Source organism: Eupeodes corollae, chromosome 1 (assembly GCF_945859685.1).
Source record: "Eupeodes corollae chromosome 1, idEupCoro1.1, whole genome shotgun sequence".
Lineage (NCBI taxonomy): Eukaryota > Metazoa > Arthropoda > Insecta > Diptera > Syrphidae > Eupeodes > Eupeodes corollae.
Window position 1 is genome coordinate 18297816 of NC_079147.1, and position 16641 is coordinate 18314456.

Here is a 16641-nt window from a genome sequence, read left to right on the forward strand (position 1 = left end):
AGCAATGATTTATATGGAGGATAATGCGAAGACATTAAAGAAAAATATATGTATGTAGAAGATATGAATGATTGACTGACTGTTGGGTCAGAGGGAAATCAGGTTAATGTAACACTCATGATTATGGTAAAAAGATGAAAAATCGATTGAAGTTTTTTTTTTGGTTTATAATGGATGAACTCTAATGTTGCATCGGATGTCGTGTGCTAATTTGATTCAACGTGAAACTTTAAAAAAATTGCTTATAATTTTAGCAAAATTAATGAAGTAGACTTCAATTTGGAGAGAGGTGGAAGAAATTGCTTAGAAAAGAGTTCGAAGAACATTGGAATCACAGCAAACAAGCCTTCAAACTTTGAACTCTTTTTATTAAATTCTGACAGTTATATGGAAGTTTAAGTTGCTGGCAACTTTCTTTTGTTTGACGTTTACTGAAATTTTTGCTTAACTTTGGAGATTTGACAGATGAAATAATCGTTTTTAAATTGGTTTGTCCTTTATGTGAAAATTTAATGTCTTTTCTTTGACGTTTACTGAAATTTTTGCTTAACTTTGACTTTACGAGAAAATTTAATGTCTTTTCTTTTGTTTGACGTTTACTGCAATTTTTGCTTAACTTTGGAAATTTGAAAGCTGAAATAATCGTTTTTAAATTGGTTTGTTCTTTATGTGACAATTTAATGTCTTTTCTTTTGTTTGACGTTTACTGAAATTTTTGCCTAACTTTGGAGATTTGACAGCTGAAATAATCGTTTTTAAACTGGTTTGTCCTTTATGTGAAAATTTAATGTCTTTTCTTTTGTTTGACGTTTAATGAATTTTTTGCTTAACTTTGTCCTTAACAAGAACATTTAATGTCTTTTCTTTTGTTTGACGTTTACTGTAATTTTTGCTTTACTTTGGAGATTTGACAGATGAAACAATAGTTTTTAAATTGGTTTGTCCTTTATGTGAAAATTGAATGTCTTTTCTTTTGTTTGACGTTTATTAAAATTGTTTGCTTAACTTTGTCCTTTATGTGAAAATTTAATATCTTTTCTTTTGTTTGACGTTTAGTGAAATTTTTGCTTAACTTTGTAGATTTGACAGATGAAACAATAGTTTTTAAATTGGTTTGTCCTTAATGTGAAAATTTAATGTCTTTCCTCTTGTTTGACGTTTACTGAAATTTTTGCTTCACTTTGGCAATTTGACAGATGAAATTACCGTTTTTAAATTGGTTTGTCCTTTATGTGAAAATTTAATGTCTTTTCTTCTGTCTGACGTTTACTGACATTTTTGCTTAACTTTGGAGATTTGACAGATGAAATAACCGTTTTTAAATTGGTTTGTCCTTTATGTGAAAATTTAATGTCTTTTCTTCTGTCTGACGTTTACTGACATTTTTGCTTAACTTTGGAGATTTGACAGATGAAATAACCTTTTTTAAATTGGTTTGTCCTTTATTTGAAAATTTAATGTCTTTTCTTTTGTTTGACGTTTACTGAAATTTTTGCATGACTTTGGCAATTTGACAGATGAAATAATCGTTTTTAAACTGGTTTGTCCTTAATGTGAAAATTGAATGTATTCTAACGAATTTTCTGTAGACAAAATTTCACAATCAATTAAAAAGCTTTAAACAAAAGTTTCTTATGTCAACTTCACCAAAGTGACAATTTCAACGTTAGAGAGGAAAGGAAACAGAAAAAATATTGACATTTGGTAAAAATGATCTGTTCAAATTCACGTTTCAATAAATTATTACTTATTTACCGCAATCTAAATAATACTTTACGAGTGGAAAGTGCTTCGTTGATTTAGAATTCTATTTCGCAGTTTTTTGACATAAATACATGTGTGATAGTGAAGGGGACAGTGACAGATTCCTTGATCCAAAATGGCTGACTTTATTTTAAAAATCAGGATGTTTGCTGGTCAATTTATTTATTGTCAAACTGATGAGATAAGTCACGAACTCTTTGCCTCCTAAGGCATGAAATTATGAGACGTCACAATTTAAGTGATATGTTTCGTATGTTTTTTGACAAATTCGTATCACTCAATGCATAAGTTTAACTGTAATTCAGGATTGATTTTTGGGATATAAACGATCATTAAGTGCAAATGTCAAATTCATATACTAGTTTAGAAACGTCAACTATGGCTGAACCACAAACACAGCTTCGGCTTAACCTGACGTTTACGAGTTCAGCCATAGGAATTCAATGCATGATATCACAATGGAGCTTCGGTCTTACGTTTCGTTTGACAATCGTAAGGAAAAGAACGTAATGTTACTCCAAACGGAAGCTCTAATTCAATTATCTGAACATTTACTTTCTCTGACAGCACAACAGCTCTAAAAAAATGTCAACAAACAAAATATCTGCTCTTTGGAGGGATGAAATAATAGAAATGTCAATCAAAGCAACCTCGAAGCAGGCCCACCGTAATGTAGACGAAACTGAAGCGTGTTTGTGATTCAGCCATTAATGTCACTGAGCATTGCATAACGTTGCTAAACGTCACTTAACATCACTTTACGTTGCGTTACTTCACTAAACAATGCTAAACGTCACTAAAAGTCACTTAACATCACTAAACGTCACTAAAAGCCACTAAAACTTCACTAAACTCCACCAAACGTTAGAAAATTTCACTAAACGTCAGTAAATGTAACTTTTGTTATAAGCTGTCCTATAAAAAGCTCTAAAATCCAGATTTCCGTCCATTTTAAGTAATCATGTGTTGAACACAAGGAAAGTCTTTTTACGGTCGTTGGATTCGGCATAATATGTCTTGAAGGCAAAAATAAAGTATTTTTACATGTCCAGTAATTCAGTTCGATGATTAGTTTATTTTAAATTAACTTTCTCAAAACTAAATGGTAAATGATCAATTGATGAATCATTGGGACGGATATGATGACAAGTTCAAAAATACAATTCGTTTGAAAATGTGTCATGCATGACAAATGATAAACTTACTCCAACAGTCAAAAAACTTTGTAATGACGTTTTGTTTATGTTGACAACATTAAAAATGATATCTCGAAATACTCTTTTGATATTTTCTACTTCAAAATGCCAAAAAAAAAGAAAACACGACATCATATCAACCGACGGCGACACAATCAACAACCAAATCAAACAAAATTCGTCTATACAACACAACAAGAACAGTCAGGACAGACAAGACACAACCAACCTTTGGTATGAAGTTTTCAGGTACTTTACTATTCTTCGGGATTTGTATCTTTTTGATAATAATAATCTTATCACCTTCGATTTTCTGAATCGTTATGGGCACACCTGGCTGTGGTCTGGCGGGTCTGATACTATGCGCAGATTTGGTCTTTTGCAGAGCCGTTCCACTTGGTGGAACACCGGGTTTAGCGGCAGTCGCACCAACAGGCGGCTTAGCAGCAGCAGTAGCAGAGGCACCACCAGCAGCAGCGGTAGAAGATTTCCCTGCAGCAGCAGCGGCAGTAGTTGACGGACGCGTTATGGGAATTGCACCTATTGTCGCCACTTTTTGCAGAGGCACTGGTTTTGGGAGTTTCGGCTTTAGCTTTGGCTTAGGCCTCCTTGTAGGACTATCGCCACCAGTGCGAACTATCGACAGGTGATAAAGTGGCTTATCGTCGTCGAGGATGCTCTTTTGAGGTTCGACTTTCTTCTCAACCTTACGCAACACCACCCCCAACATGGGACCATTCTTGACAGATATCTGAGTTTTGGGAGGTGTGACTCGCTTCAGAGTGACACCCAAATTGACACCCACCGGTGGTGGTGTCTTAACTTTATGACCTGGTTTCGGTTTGTCTTTTCCTTCGACAACCGCAAGTGTCTCAGCTACAGCTGACTCAACGAACTTGTCAAGTTCACTCATCGTCATGCGAAGGTCTCCACTCTTGAAAACGATTCCATTCGGGGAGGTTAGATCGAGTTTGGCCAAATCTGGCACCGAAACAGGTATCGCGGTGGTTGTTGTTGTTGTCGTAGTCTTTGTGGTGGTCTGGTCTTGGCCGCCTTTTCCATCGGGATCTGGATTAACGTTCTCCGTGGTGGTTGTGGTTGTTGTTATTAGCAAATGATTATTATTACTACTGCCGCCAGCGATGCTGCTGCTGCTACTGCCAACACCGCTGTCTGCTCTTACCGACGACGAACCCGATGACGACGACATCGATGATGTCGAAGTCGACGACTCTTGACCTTGATAGTCAATGGGAATAAATTGCGGTAGGGTTGTCAATTTCAAACAGACCGGCGTCGAACACGAGAATAGGGCATTGCGAGGTGCTGCAGACGACACCTCATCGCTGTTGCTGCTGCTATAGCTGCGCGAATTGAAATTAAATTGCGGTGCTGCAGTCATATTTTCACTTGAATTGTCAATTGGACTACTGCAGGTTTCTATGTTGTTGTTGGTATTGCTGATGTTATTATTGATTTTGTCATTGGTGTCAATATTGGTATCGGTGATTTTATCGACCGTTTTATTTAAGTTAGTAAGACTATTAGATGAAGCACTACTAAGTGCAAGGAATTCACTGTGCTCATAGTCCATTTTTTAATTTATTATTTAATAAGTTAATTTAAGTTTTTTTACTCGTATAGTTTTTAGTAATAAGGTTTGTGCATAATTCGTCTATAAAAAGCGTGTTGCTGAAAGCGATTTTAAATTAGAACTTTTTTCTCTCTATCAATTTTAATGGACGAAGACGATACATCGACTCGATTAATTGTTTTAACGCGTAGTTTTGTAATGCTTCTTTTTCGAATGTTGGGAACGGTACAAAATTTCATTCTATGAATAAACTAATTCGATTGCGATTGCTTGGCACTGATTCGCGCAATTTCTATTATCATCAAAGAAATTTACAAAAACAAAAAAATTGAAAATAAATTGTCAACTATACTTTGTGTATTATGTTGACATTAAAAAAACAATACGAAAAACTAAAATGGAAGAAAAATAGGTAAGACGAAGATAAGATTAGGAAGAAGTATTCAATGAAATAAATGCAACTTGAGGAAGCAAAAAAGAAGGAAGCACCAATGAATGCAACGTTGGGAAGAAAGATGTGCTACCTCGAGAAGAATGCACGTTGCGAGTCTTGGTCTATTTTTCAGCTTTTTTGAATTCCAAACAAAAGCCAATTGAATTTCTTCTTTTGTTAAAGTAAGAAAAAGACCCAAAAAACACTCAGATTTTTTATTGAAAAACAAGAGTTTTAAAACTCAAAATTCGTCCAAAACTCTGACTGTGAAGAACTGAAAAAACACACTATGATCGATCCACTAAGAGTTGTTCTAGTTTCGAAGTAGTTGTAAAGTTCTTCGAAATTGAAAGAACATCTGACACTTCTGTCACCTCTCATCTTCATAGATGAAACTCTATTTGACAGAAAGTGTCAAATTAAATTTCTCATGAAATGGAATCGTTCAATGCCATGAGGAAATACACGAGACTGATTCAGAAAACCTTAAATGTCTTCGATTTTTGATGCAAGCAAGTTTTTGGGTTGGAGTCTATTAAAATAATAGAATTGTGTAAACTTAAGCTTCTTGGAATTTGTTATTTAGAAGTTACTTAAGGCATTTTTCTACTATCCTCACAAATTCGATTGATCTTTTGGCTTTTTTGCTTCTTTTGTTTTATAACTTCGAAAACTGTTCATCATGAGTGTGAACTCTTCTTACAGCAATTTCAATAGCGATTGAAAAAGGTATTCACATTTTTTGGAATTAGTGTTTTTCATTTAACGTTTTCATTTGAGTTGTAAGTCACTAGGTCCTAGTTCGTAATGGACTGTTGCACGACCTTCTTTATTTATCGGATACAATTTAAAACAACATGAGGTGAAAAGATTTATCAAATGATAGGAGGTGTTTAAATTTTAAGGGCCGATGTTGAATGTGATTCACACCTAAAATGTCAAGTTTTGTTCTGCATTTCATTTGACATTTCTCAATTTTAGACTAACTCAATTTTAACCATGGAAAGATACTCAATTGAGCAACGCGTTAAAGCTATTCAATCTTATTACAGAAATGAGCGTTTGAATAAAAATGCATATCGTAAAATTAGAGATCTTTTCGTTCAATTTAATCGTCGAAAATATTACTGCTGTTGACGAAAGTGTGGTTGAAAAGCCGTCCAACAATTGCACCTCAAGAACTTAAGCCTCTTGACCATTTCAAGCCTCGCAAATGGTCAAAATAGTGACAACAAATGGCAAAAGTTGATTATCAATTTTGGAAGAAAACAGCACACGCCACTATTGGATTATCATACGCCCATATGGGAAAATTCTTAATTTTAATTTTGGAAGAAAATGATCTTCAGTGAGGAGGCACATTTTTACGACAATAAGCAGAATTTTCCCATATGGGCGTATGATAATCCAATAGTGGCGTGTGCTGTTTATAGGAGGGTTATGAAGCCGGTCAGGTAGTAACTAACTATTTATGGCCCGTACTGGAAGGTGTGGATGTGGACGATATGTGGTTTCAACAGACTCGGAGTCAAGAAAATAGAAAGCATATGGATTAAGCAAATAACTAAAAATTAAATTAATTGTTTTCTGATATTCAAGTCAATAAAAGGTCAACCGAAAGTAAGATTCTAAAATCTTATGGTGTAAGATATTTTTTTAGGCTAAGTAAACTTCAAAGTAATCAATCGGTAAATGTAAATCAGATTATTTGTTATCCTAAAACTCATGAGACATCATTAAATGTCACTAAGTCATCAAAATTTCCATTGAAAATCAAAAGTTCCTTAAAATCCAAACCATAGTTTTCATGTGTTCAGAGGATTAATATTTCTTCGAATGAATGCGTTCAGCACAATACACGCAAAGTGTGTTCGATTGGTAGACTTGACATGACTTTTCATGACAAGTATTATTCTAACACTAACCATCACCCTACGGGTACTACTTCATGAAGATATAAACGTGCATATACTTTAAACAATTTTTCTTTAAGCCCTAACACTTTGAAATTTAAGAGTTCTAAAGAAAAAGATAGATGCTTTTCAGTTCTTGAAGAACAACATATTTTCGCTGGTTAAAGGTTACTTGAGTTAATCAAAATTTTTATTTTTAATTAAAGCTCTTAAAATGCAAACCATACGTTTCATGTGTTCATTGGATGAATGTTTCTTCAAATGAATGCGTTCAGCACAATAGACGCAAAGGTGTATTCCATTGGTAGACTTTGGAGAAAATAAAAAAATACCATCTAATTTAATGAATTGTTGGAGGTTTTTTTTTATTAAAGATGTGTAGAATGATAGATATTAAAGACATCTTTTTAAAAATTGTTTTAAGATTTCTTGGAAGAGAAAACAATGAGATTTTAGATCTGTCAAATGTTATTTAAAAAGTAATTTAATTGATTTAAAGGATACGTAAAACCCATCTTGTTTCAAGAAGTAATAAACGTTCATTACTTTTTAAAATTTATTTTTTAGACCCTAAAACTTTTTAAATTTAAAATGTCTTAAGAAAAAAGTATAAGATTTTTTTTTTAAATCCTATGGTAAGGAAGCAAATTGCCTTTCACCTGTCGGAGAACAATGAAACTAACGTCTTCCGCTAGAAAAAGGTTGCTTAAGTTAATAAGAATTGTTTTTTTTTTTTAAATTAAATGTCTTTAAATATAAAACTAAGGTTTAACGGATGAATGTTTCTTCAAATGAATGCGTTCAGCCAAAACATAAGTAAGTTCGATTTGTTAAACTTTGGAGAAGACAAATAGAACTAATTTATTTGTTGAAAGTTTTATATATTACAGAATGCGTAAAATGCTGTTAAGACTTCTTTCAAAAACTGTTTTAAGATTTCTTATTTCTCAACACTAAGGGAGAAGAAATCAATGAATGTTCGGATCTGTCAAATGTTATTTAAAGGCGAATTAAACTGATTTTAAGAAAGACAACGTGTTTTAAGAAGCTAAATTTTTCTTAAGGCCCTTGCACATTGAAGATTTAAAGATAAAAATTAATGGAAAAGCACCATTTTTTTTTTTTGAAATATTATGATGAAAAAGGAAATTGCTTTTCAGCTTTCGGAGAACAATGAAACTAACGTCTTTCCGCTAAAAAAAAGGTTGCTTAAGTTAATAAGAATTGTTTTTTAAATTAAATGTATTTAAATGTAAAACTAAGGTTTAACGGATGAATGTTTTTTCAAATGAATGCGTTCAGCCAAAATATAAGGTAAGGTCGATTTGTTAAACTTTTGAGAAGACACTAGAACTAATGTATTCGTTGGAAGTTTTTATATTACAGAATGCGTAAAATGTTGTTAAGACTTCTTTCTAAAACTGTTTAAAGAGTAACCTTAGGTTCAACGGATAAATGTTTCTTCAAATGAATGCGTTCAGCCAAAATATAAGGTGAGTTCGATTTGTTAAACTTTTGAGAAGACACTAGAACTGATGTATTTGTTAAAAGTTTTATATATTACAGAATGCGTAAAATGTTGTTAAGACTTCTTTCTAAAACTGTTTAAAGAGTAACCTTAGGTTCAACGGATGAATGTTTCTTCAAATGAATGCGTTCAGCCAAAATATAATGTAAGTTCGATTTGTTAAACTTTTGAGAAGACACTAGAACTAATGTATTTGTTGGTAGTTATATATTTTACGGAATGTGTAGAATGTTGTTGAGACTTCTTTCTAAAGTTGTTTAAAGAGTAACCTTAGGTTCAACGGATGAATGTTTCTTCAAATGAATGCGTTCAGCAGAAATATAAGGTGAGTTCGATTTGTAAATTTTGTGTAAACTTTGGACAAATAGAACAAATTCATTTGTTGGAAGGTTTAGATTACAGAATGTGTAAATTCTTATTAAGACTTCTTTCAAAAACAGTTTTAAGATTTCTTATTTTTTTATCGTTAAGAGAGAAGAAATCAATAAATGTTTGTATCTTTCAAATGTTATTTAAAGGCGAATTAAATTGATTTTAAGGAAGACAAAAATCAAACGTATTTTAAGAAGCAACATTTTTCATAAGGCTCTAGCACATTGAAATTTAAAGATAAAATTGAATGGAAAAGCACTTTTTTTTTAAATCTTATGGTGAAAAAGGAAATTGAAGAACAATGAAACTAACGTCTTTCCGCTAGAAAAAGGTTGCTTAAGTCAATAAGAATTGTTTTTTGAATTAAAGCTCTTAAAATGTAAACCTTAGGTTTCATGAGTTCAACGGACTTCTTTTCAAATGAATGCGTCCAGCAAGATATGAGGCGGGTTCGATTTGTTAATGGAGGAGAAATATCAATTAATGTTTAGATCTGTCAAATTTAAATTAAAGACAAGCTGAATTGATTTTAATGAGGGCCAACAAATTGATTAAGTTTATCAAAATTGCTTTTTTTGTATGTAAACGGCGTGACCTAAGAGGTGTAGCAAGGAACGCTTAAATGATTCAAAGCTAATAGTTAACATCATTTTTGAAAACGGGCTAGTAGCTACAATTTAAGTAAGAGATCTGCAATGAGCTACAAGATGTAAATCGGAAATGCCACGAAATATGTAAACTTCATGATTCTGGTAATTCCCTAAATGTAATTTTACAGTAATTTCTTAGTATTTCTATTAAATTACGACAACATTAAATCAAGTAACATAATGACATTTCAAATCTTGTAGAATTGAATTTCTAATTAGTGAAACATTCAAGAAAAGAAATGAAGTGAAAAAAAACGAACTAAGCAAACGACAGATAATTTCAAATATGCTAATCTATTTAATTACGAAACTTGCAACCTTGATCTTTGACGACATTTCTGTTTAGTTTAGTTTTTTTCTCTCTTTTTTTATTTTATTATCTTTTTTTTTTACCAACAATGTGCATTTAATAGATTCCTTCATTAAAACAAATCGGTTAATTTCTTTTTCCTTCAATTAAATTTTTTAAAAATAGTATTTTTTTTTCGTTGTTTGTTTCTTTTTTTTTGTTAAACTTTTGAATTAATTGAGCAATCAATCGAACTAAATATTCGTGTTTTCTTCTTGATATTTTTAAATGAAATTTTGTACCGGGCGCCTGTTAGAAGTACAATACATTTTGAAGCCTTAAGCAACTTTTCTACTAAAAAATAAAAATATTATTATTTATCATCAACAAGATTCGTGGATTCGTGAAAGAAGAAGAAGAAGAAAATTAAGTTTTGAAAAAATTATAATTTTTGTTGTAACTAGAACTAGAACACTGTTTTTGTTATTGTTCCCAATTTGTTAAAATCATTGTTGTTGTATTCATTTGTCAAAAATTGGTAAAAAAGAAAATTCAACTCAAAATAGAAGTGTATCTTTTTTTTCTTCGATCTCTAAAAATAGTTTTTCCTCCATTATTTTACATCACACGTTCGGATTTTTCTTTTTATTTTTATTTTATTTTGTTTTGTTTTTAATTTAATTTGCTCAAACTAAACATCCATAGAGCCGTGCACACATGATGAAAATTCAGCAGCCATTAAGTAGGCGCAAAACGTGTATCTCTGTGTCTGTATAGCCGCCAAAGGGGGAGGAAAAAGAAGTTTTCCTTATTTTTCACCACCCCGTGCGTCGTCGCGTCGAGTGCGTTCGAATGGGTTATATTTTTAATCGTCCAATTTTCCAAACGACGACGACGAAGAGACAACGACGACAAAAACGAAAAAGACGACGACCGAAAACTACGACAGATCAGGAGTAATATTTTCACTCTTTTTTTTTCATATTTCAAAAACACAAAAGTCGAACGAAGAAAATGAATTTAAATCTTTTTTTTTTTTATTTTCTTGTACTTTTTGCAATTTATATTTTCAATGTTATATCACAGATTAAAATAGATAAGTTGATCTCTCTTGAGAAATTAAATTAAAACAAAATTCAAAACACATTCGACTCAATGGCGTCAAAAATATTCACTGATCCGAAGTCATAATGAGAAGGAAATAAACATTTATTATTTTTATTGTTGAAAGAAATTTGAATTTTTTTTTTGTTAAGCACTTTTATACAACAACAAAATAATTTATTTAGTTTAGGGAAAATTAATTTTTATTTTCCTCACTTAATTCACCAAAAAAATTAAAAAAAAAAGGTCGAAAAGTCAAGACAGGTAAAAAGACATTGAATAAAAACAAACGAAATTTTTTAACTAATAAATTTTTAAAAAAATGTATTTTTACATTTTATTTCTTCTTATATTTTGCAATAAGAGGAATAACTTCAACGAAATTTAATTTCCAAACAAAATAAATTTCAAAAACAAAAAATATCTAGTTCCTCAAAATAAAATAGATATATTTTTTGAGAGAAGGTGGATTTTTTTTTTTTTTTTTTTTTAAATTTGGGAACGGATTTTTCTGTTCGCCGCGCACAACCGACAAATGAAGATCTTCTGCGGTGGGTAAGTTCTACTCTAAGGCGCAGAGGATAGATAGACAGTCTGACAGACCTGCACAGAACACAACTCACATCTTCACAACATTAAAAAGTTCGCAAGGCGAAAAAAAACCACAGATACGATCTTTTTTTGAAAATCACTTTTTTTTCGGTTAATTTTGAGAACAGAGAAAGGTGTAGTTGGAACAACTTAAAAAAAGGATCGGATAAAAGAACAGAGAAAGAGAAACAAGAGAGAAAAGGAGGAGTGAGAAAAAAAGGCGAAAAATCAATGCGCAATAATAATGACGTTTTATACTTTTAAAAAACCATTTTCGTACGCGCGCAGCATTTTCCTGTTGTTTACACATGACGTCCTAATGAAAAAGAAGAAGACGATTTTTGCATTGAATCAGTGGTTGCAGTCATGCGCAATTAAAAACTGCTAAGAAGGAAGAAGATGACTATATGGCTGCTAGAGAAAATAAAGAGAGAAAAATAAGAGACATTTTCACTCAAGAGAGATTATTTCACTTAATTTTTTTAAATGATCTCTTATTTGAGATGATTTTAGGAATTCTCTTTAAATCGATCTTGATTTTCAAAATTGTTTCAAGTGGTGAGTATGTTTTTTAAAATATTTTAGTGAAAAACTGTTTTGTTTCATTTGGGGATGAAAATAAATAAATAATTCATTGGCGTTTTTCAAATAAATAAAAGCGTTCTGTTCTCTTTTTTTTTTTGTAGAAGATATGTCTAGAAACAGTTTATTTTGAATTAAGAGAAACATTTTTAAAACACAAATGTTCACATACTTTTAGGTGTAAAACAAGTTAGTAGGAATTTTCATGGGGCTACGTGGCGTATGAGTAATTTTTTTTGTTGAGAATTTCAAATAAATAGATAAAATATAAGATCAATTCAGAGATATTTAAATATTTGATTTAAAACTATACAAATCTGTCAAAAATAGTCGAAGTTTAAATTTTTGCTGGAAGTCTGTTAAAAATCCTGAGAGAAAAGTCAGAATGTATACAGTCACGGATTTTGTAGGGAAAAAGTAAACTATCTTTCATCGATTGCAAAGCTGTCTATGACTGCCTGCCGTGCCATGTAAAGTTTTGGTATATCTGTCAAATTGTTACAACTTACCAGGATGACGTTGAAGAATTTTTGTTGCTGCGTCAAAATTGGTAGAGAAAATGAAACCTTCGAAATTACCAGAAAACAACTTCGAAACCAGTGACACCATCTTTCAAAAATCTACACAATATCTTGGATATAACTTTATGCGAAGTACCAAACGAACAGTTACGGGTAACTTTTCCGGTATCAAGTCTGAACCAACAAAAATGTGATTAACGAGGACAAAACGAAGTACTTACTGTTATAGAATAGAGTCGATTCCCATCGTAGACTCGGTCAGAACGTGACCATTGATAGCTATAATTTCGAGGTGGTAAAAGGAAAAATAGCCTGCACAACAACACTTCCGACAACGGATTCGGGCTCATAGATTTTGCTGCAAGGCGAAACGTCATGAAAGCCAGTACGCGTTTTCCACACCTCAACATCCACAAAGGAACTTGGAGATCTCTAGATCAATCTACAGTCAACCAGATTGAGCATATTGCGATGGACGCCAGACACGCTTCCAGCATCATGAATGTCCGAACTTTCCGAGGTGCTAACATCGACTCGGACTACTACCTCGTTTTAGCCAAGGTAGCACTTCGGGTTTCCAGACCCAAGGCAAAACAGGGAGGTGCTGGGAGAAGGTACAACGTATAACGGCTACAATCGCAACATTTCCAAGATGCAATCAGAGAAGCCGCCTTTGATGTGCTGGGTTTCAAGCAGCCACCAACAAGGAACCCCTGGTTTTATGAGGAATGTCGGCAAGCAAATGCAGCTAAACAACAGGCACGCAAAGCGGCGGTGCATAAAAGGACGAGAGCTGCGCAGAAGAGGCGAGAGAAACACCGACTTCTCAGAAGGAAAAAGAGAGAGCATAAGAAGCGTGCGGTCGAAGATGTTGAGAATTTCAAAAGCAGGAAAGAAGTGGGAAAATTTTATGAGCAGGTGAAACGAAATTCACAAGTATATAAACCTCGAACCGAAGGCTGCAAAGACGAAAGTGGACACATCATAGTAGTACCGCATTCAATGCCGAGGATATTAAAGGAACATTTTAGCAGACTGGACACCGGCGACGACACGTTCCGAATTCTGCTGTCAGGCAGGACGCTCCATTCAACATAGACGACGAAAGCCAACAATACCGTCTTCCCGACTTAGACGAAGTAAAGATTGATATATCCAAGCTGAAATCTAATAAAGCTTCTGGAGTAGATGGCTTGCATGTAGAGCTCTTTAAAGCAGCCGGAGATAAGTTGGTTAGGAGCGTGCACCAACTTATCTGCGAGATATGGTCGGAAGAAAGCCCATCTTCAACAAACTGATAGGTTCTTATCAGTGTTGTTTCAGAGCAGGAAAGTCCACAGTCGATCAAATATTTACATTACGGCATATCCTCGAAAAAACCCAAGAACACCAAATCGACACCCAACATCTTTTTATCGATTTCAAGGCCGCATATGACAGCATCTACAGGGACGAAACGTTTGTGCAGGATGACCATGGAGAATTCACGCTGCTCCATTAAGGTTGGACACAATTTAACAGAACCTCTCGATGTCAAAAAAGGTTTAAGATAAGGTGATGCGCTTTCATGCGATTTTTTTAACATCGTACTTAAAAATATGGATTTTGTGAGTATTGAGGCAGAGGCGGCAAAAATGGGTTTAAATGGTAATTACGGCAAAAAAAAGTACATGTTGTCGTCAAGAAAGGACATACAACATCGACGTCTTGGTCAAAACGTCAACATCGACAGACGTAACATTGAGGTAGTCAAGGACTGCGTCTACCTAGACTCCGCTGTAAAAGCAGAAAACAACACCAGCGCTGAGATCAAACGCAGAATAACTCTATTTAACCGCTGTTTCTTTGGACTTAGAAATCAATTTAGTGGTAAAGTCCTCTCTCAAGGGACCAAATTGTCGCTATATAAGACTTACTGTATGGTGCAGAAGCATGGACTCTTTCCCCCAGGTGAATGAAAAATCCCCTGGTACCTTTGAGCAGCCCTCATTCTCGGTGAAGTGATCAAGTTGAGGCCCTGCTTGGTATTCAAAATTGGAGACAGCAAGCTAGAGAGTAAGATGCCATACTCCCAACGTTGTAATTGATGAACTGGATTGTCCAATATCTTTGTCTGAACTCAATTCTTCACTTCATAAGATGAAAAACAATAAAGCTCCTGGCATAGATGGAATTCCAGTAGAATTCTACAAAAATAGCACAGTTAAATGCAAGAATTACCTTCTACCGGAAAACTACAGAGGAATTTCTATTTTAAGCACTTTGTGAAAGATTCTTACTTCCATTCTATACGAAAGGCTTACTAAATGGATCGAAGAAAAAAACCTTTTAAGTATGTTCCAAGATGGTTTTCGGTCGGGCTTCTCAACCATGGATCAAATATTTGCTTTGACAAGCATTGCTAGAAAATCCATTGATATAAAGAAAAAACTATACGCTTGGTTCGTAGATTTGAAGGCAGTATTTGACAAAGTTAACAGACAGGCTTTGCTGTACAAGCTTTCAACAATAGGAATCTCCCGATAATTTTTGAGCATGTACTCTAAATTTCTTGCTTTATCTATTGCATCTGTGTGGGACTTCTCAGAATGATTTGAAACAACTGCAGGTGTTCCACAGGGCTGTATTTTAAGCCCATTACTTTTTGGTTTGTTTGTTGACGACATTTGTGGTATACTCCCAGGAGGGATACCTTTTGCTGATATACAAATTAAAGTTCTGGTATAATGCCTCTGTACATAAAAAATCTATAAGCCAACTATGATTATTTGATAAAGGTCATGAGAAGAAATTGAACAAGTCTATCATGACAACGACTATAATGAACTAGCTCATTCTCATGCAGTTGATGAATGGCAGGGTATGTTTGCGGAGGTTACTGTGAAAATAGACGAAAAGATTTATAACAAACATCTATCCAGAGCGAGTTCAACATTGTCTAGGAGCACTTATAAGAATATCAATAACCAATTTTCTTCAGGAATGAACTATTTTCGTAATGAATACTCGGCTGAAATTATACGCTACACATTTAGAGCAAGTGTTGAAGCTCTTAACTTACACCTTATGCCTCATCGAGCAGATTTAACCCAAATCTGTTGGCTTTGTAATAAGAAAATGAAGATTTAAATCATTTCATTGCCATTTGCCCAATACGGCAGGAAATCCACCGACTCTATTTTGATGAGAGCTACATTTCGCCAAGCAGACTTTACGAAATATTAAACGGAGGACTAGGATGGTGTACCTTTTATAATAATTGCAATAGTGTAGAAAATTTCGCTTGGAATATTTTCTAACAAGTATACATTTCACGAAGGTACAACTCACGGAAGATGTTTTTCCCTGTCTTTGAAAATCATAAAATCCCAAGCTTTGAGCTCTATAACGGAGTTCCGATTTGAACCCTGGAGTTTTTTTTTGTGCAGGGAATATCATCAAAACGATCTTGAAAAATTGAAGTGACAGAATGCGCCAGTGCGACGCCAACCAAAGCGCTACATTACCGACGTGTTTCATAGTTAATAAGAAACATTTAGCACATTCTTTTAATTTAGGCTTTTAGATATTACTCTTGTTTGAGCGTTTTCTCAAAAATTGTTTGAATGCATTAAACACAAACAAGAAAAAGATCAGGTGCTAAATGGTTCCCTTGGGGCACGCGGGTGATTTCCATTATTTATGAAAGAGCATTTTCTTTGTAGGATCCGTTTGAGGAGACCTTCATTTTCAAGTTGGTGAATAAAAGTAATTATTGCTTTAAACTTCAAGAGAAATCAATTTTATGGACCAAAGTTTCGTAAGTTGAAAATGATAACGTTGTTCCGAAATTTAAAAAAAAAAGCACTTGTTTTCTCAAATGCTTCTAACAATGTTTAACTAACAACAAGCTGCAATTTGAACTCTTTGGAGTTTTTTCTGTACGGGGAACATCATCAAAAGCTAGAGCCCGAAAACAACAAAACATTCTTGAAAAATTAAAGTGACAGAATGCGCCAGTGCAAAGCCAACCAAAGCTCCACATTACCGAAGTGTTTTATAGTTAAATAGTAGCATTTGGCACACCCTTGAACTTAGGCCTTAAAGTTTTTTTAAATATATATT

General features: G+C 33.6%; 3 protein-coding genes across 4 annotated transcripts in view; all 3 read right to left on the minus strand.

Moving 5' to 3' along the window:
• LOC129951391 (AF4/FMR2 family member lilli) overlaps positions 1 to 11864 on the minus strand; it is a 54689-nt gene extending 42825 nt beyond the window's left edge. Inside the window, exon 1 of one of the 2 annotated variants that reach the window (XM_056063515.1) lies at positions 11178 to 11864. The gene's annotated coding sequence lies outside the window, so the exon portion shown is untranslated. The remainder of the gene's footprint in view (positions 1 to 11177) is intronic. The other variant, XM_056063523.1, reaches the window with a different exon arrangement.
• LOC129948311 (uncharacterized) lies at positions 3097 to 4554 on the minus strand. The gene has a single exon (XM_056059302.1). It carries the CDS (start codon positions 4552 to 4554, stop codon positions 3097 to 3099), a length of 1458 nt encoding a protein of 485 aa, XP_055915277.1.
• The window catches only part of LOC129948469 (uncharacterized protein DDB_G0283357-like), a 75944-nt gene continuing 64092 nt past the window's right edge, over positions 4790 to 16641 (minus strand). Inside the window, exon 4 of the mRNA XM_056059515.1 lies at positions 4790 to 4846. Within this exon, the coding sequence (XP_055915490.1) occupies positions 4790 to 4846 (57 nt within the window). The remainder of the gene's footprint in view (positions 4847 to 16641) is intronic.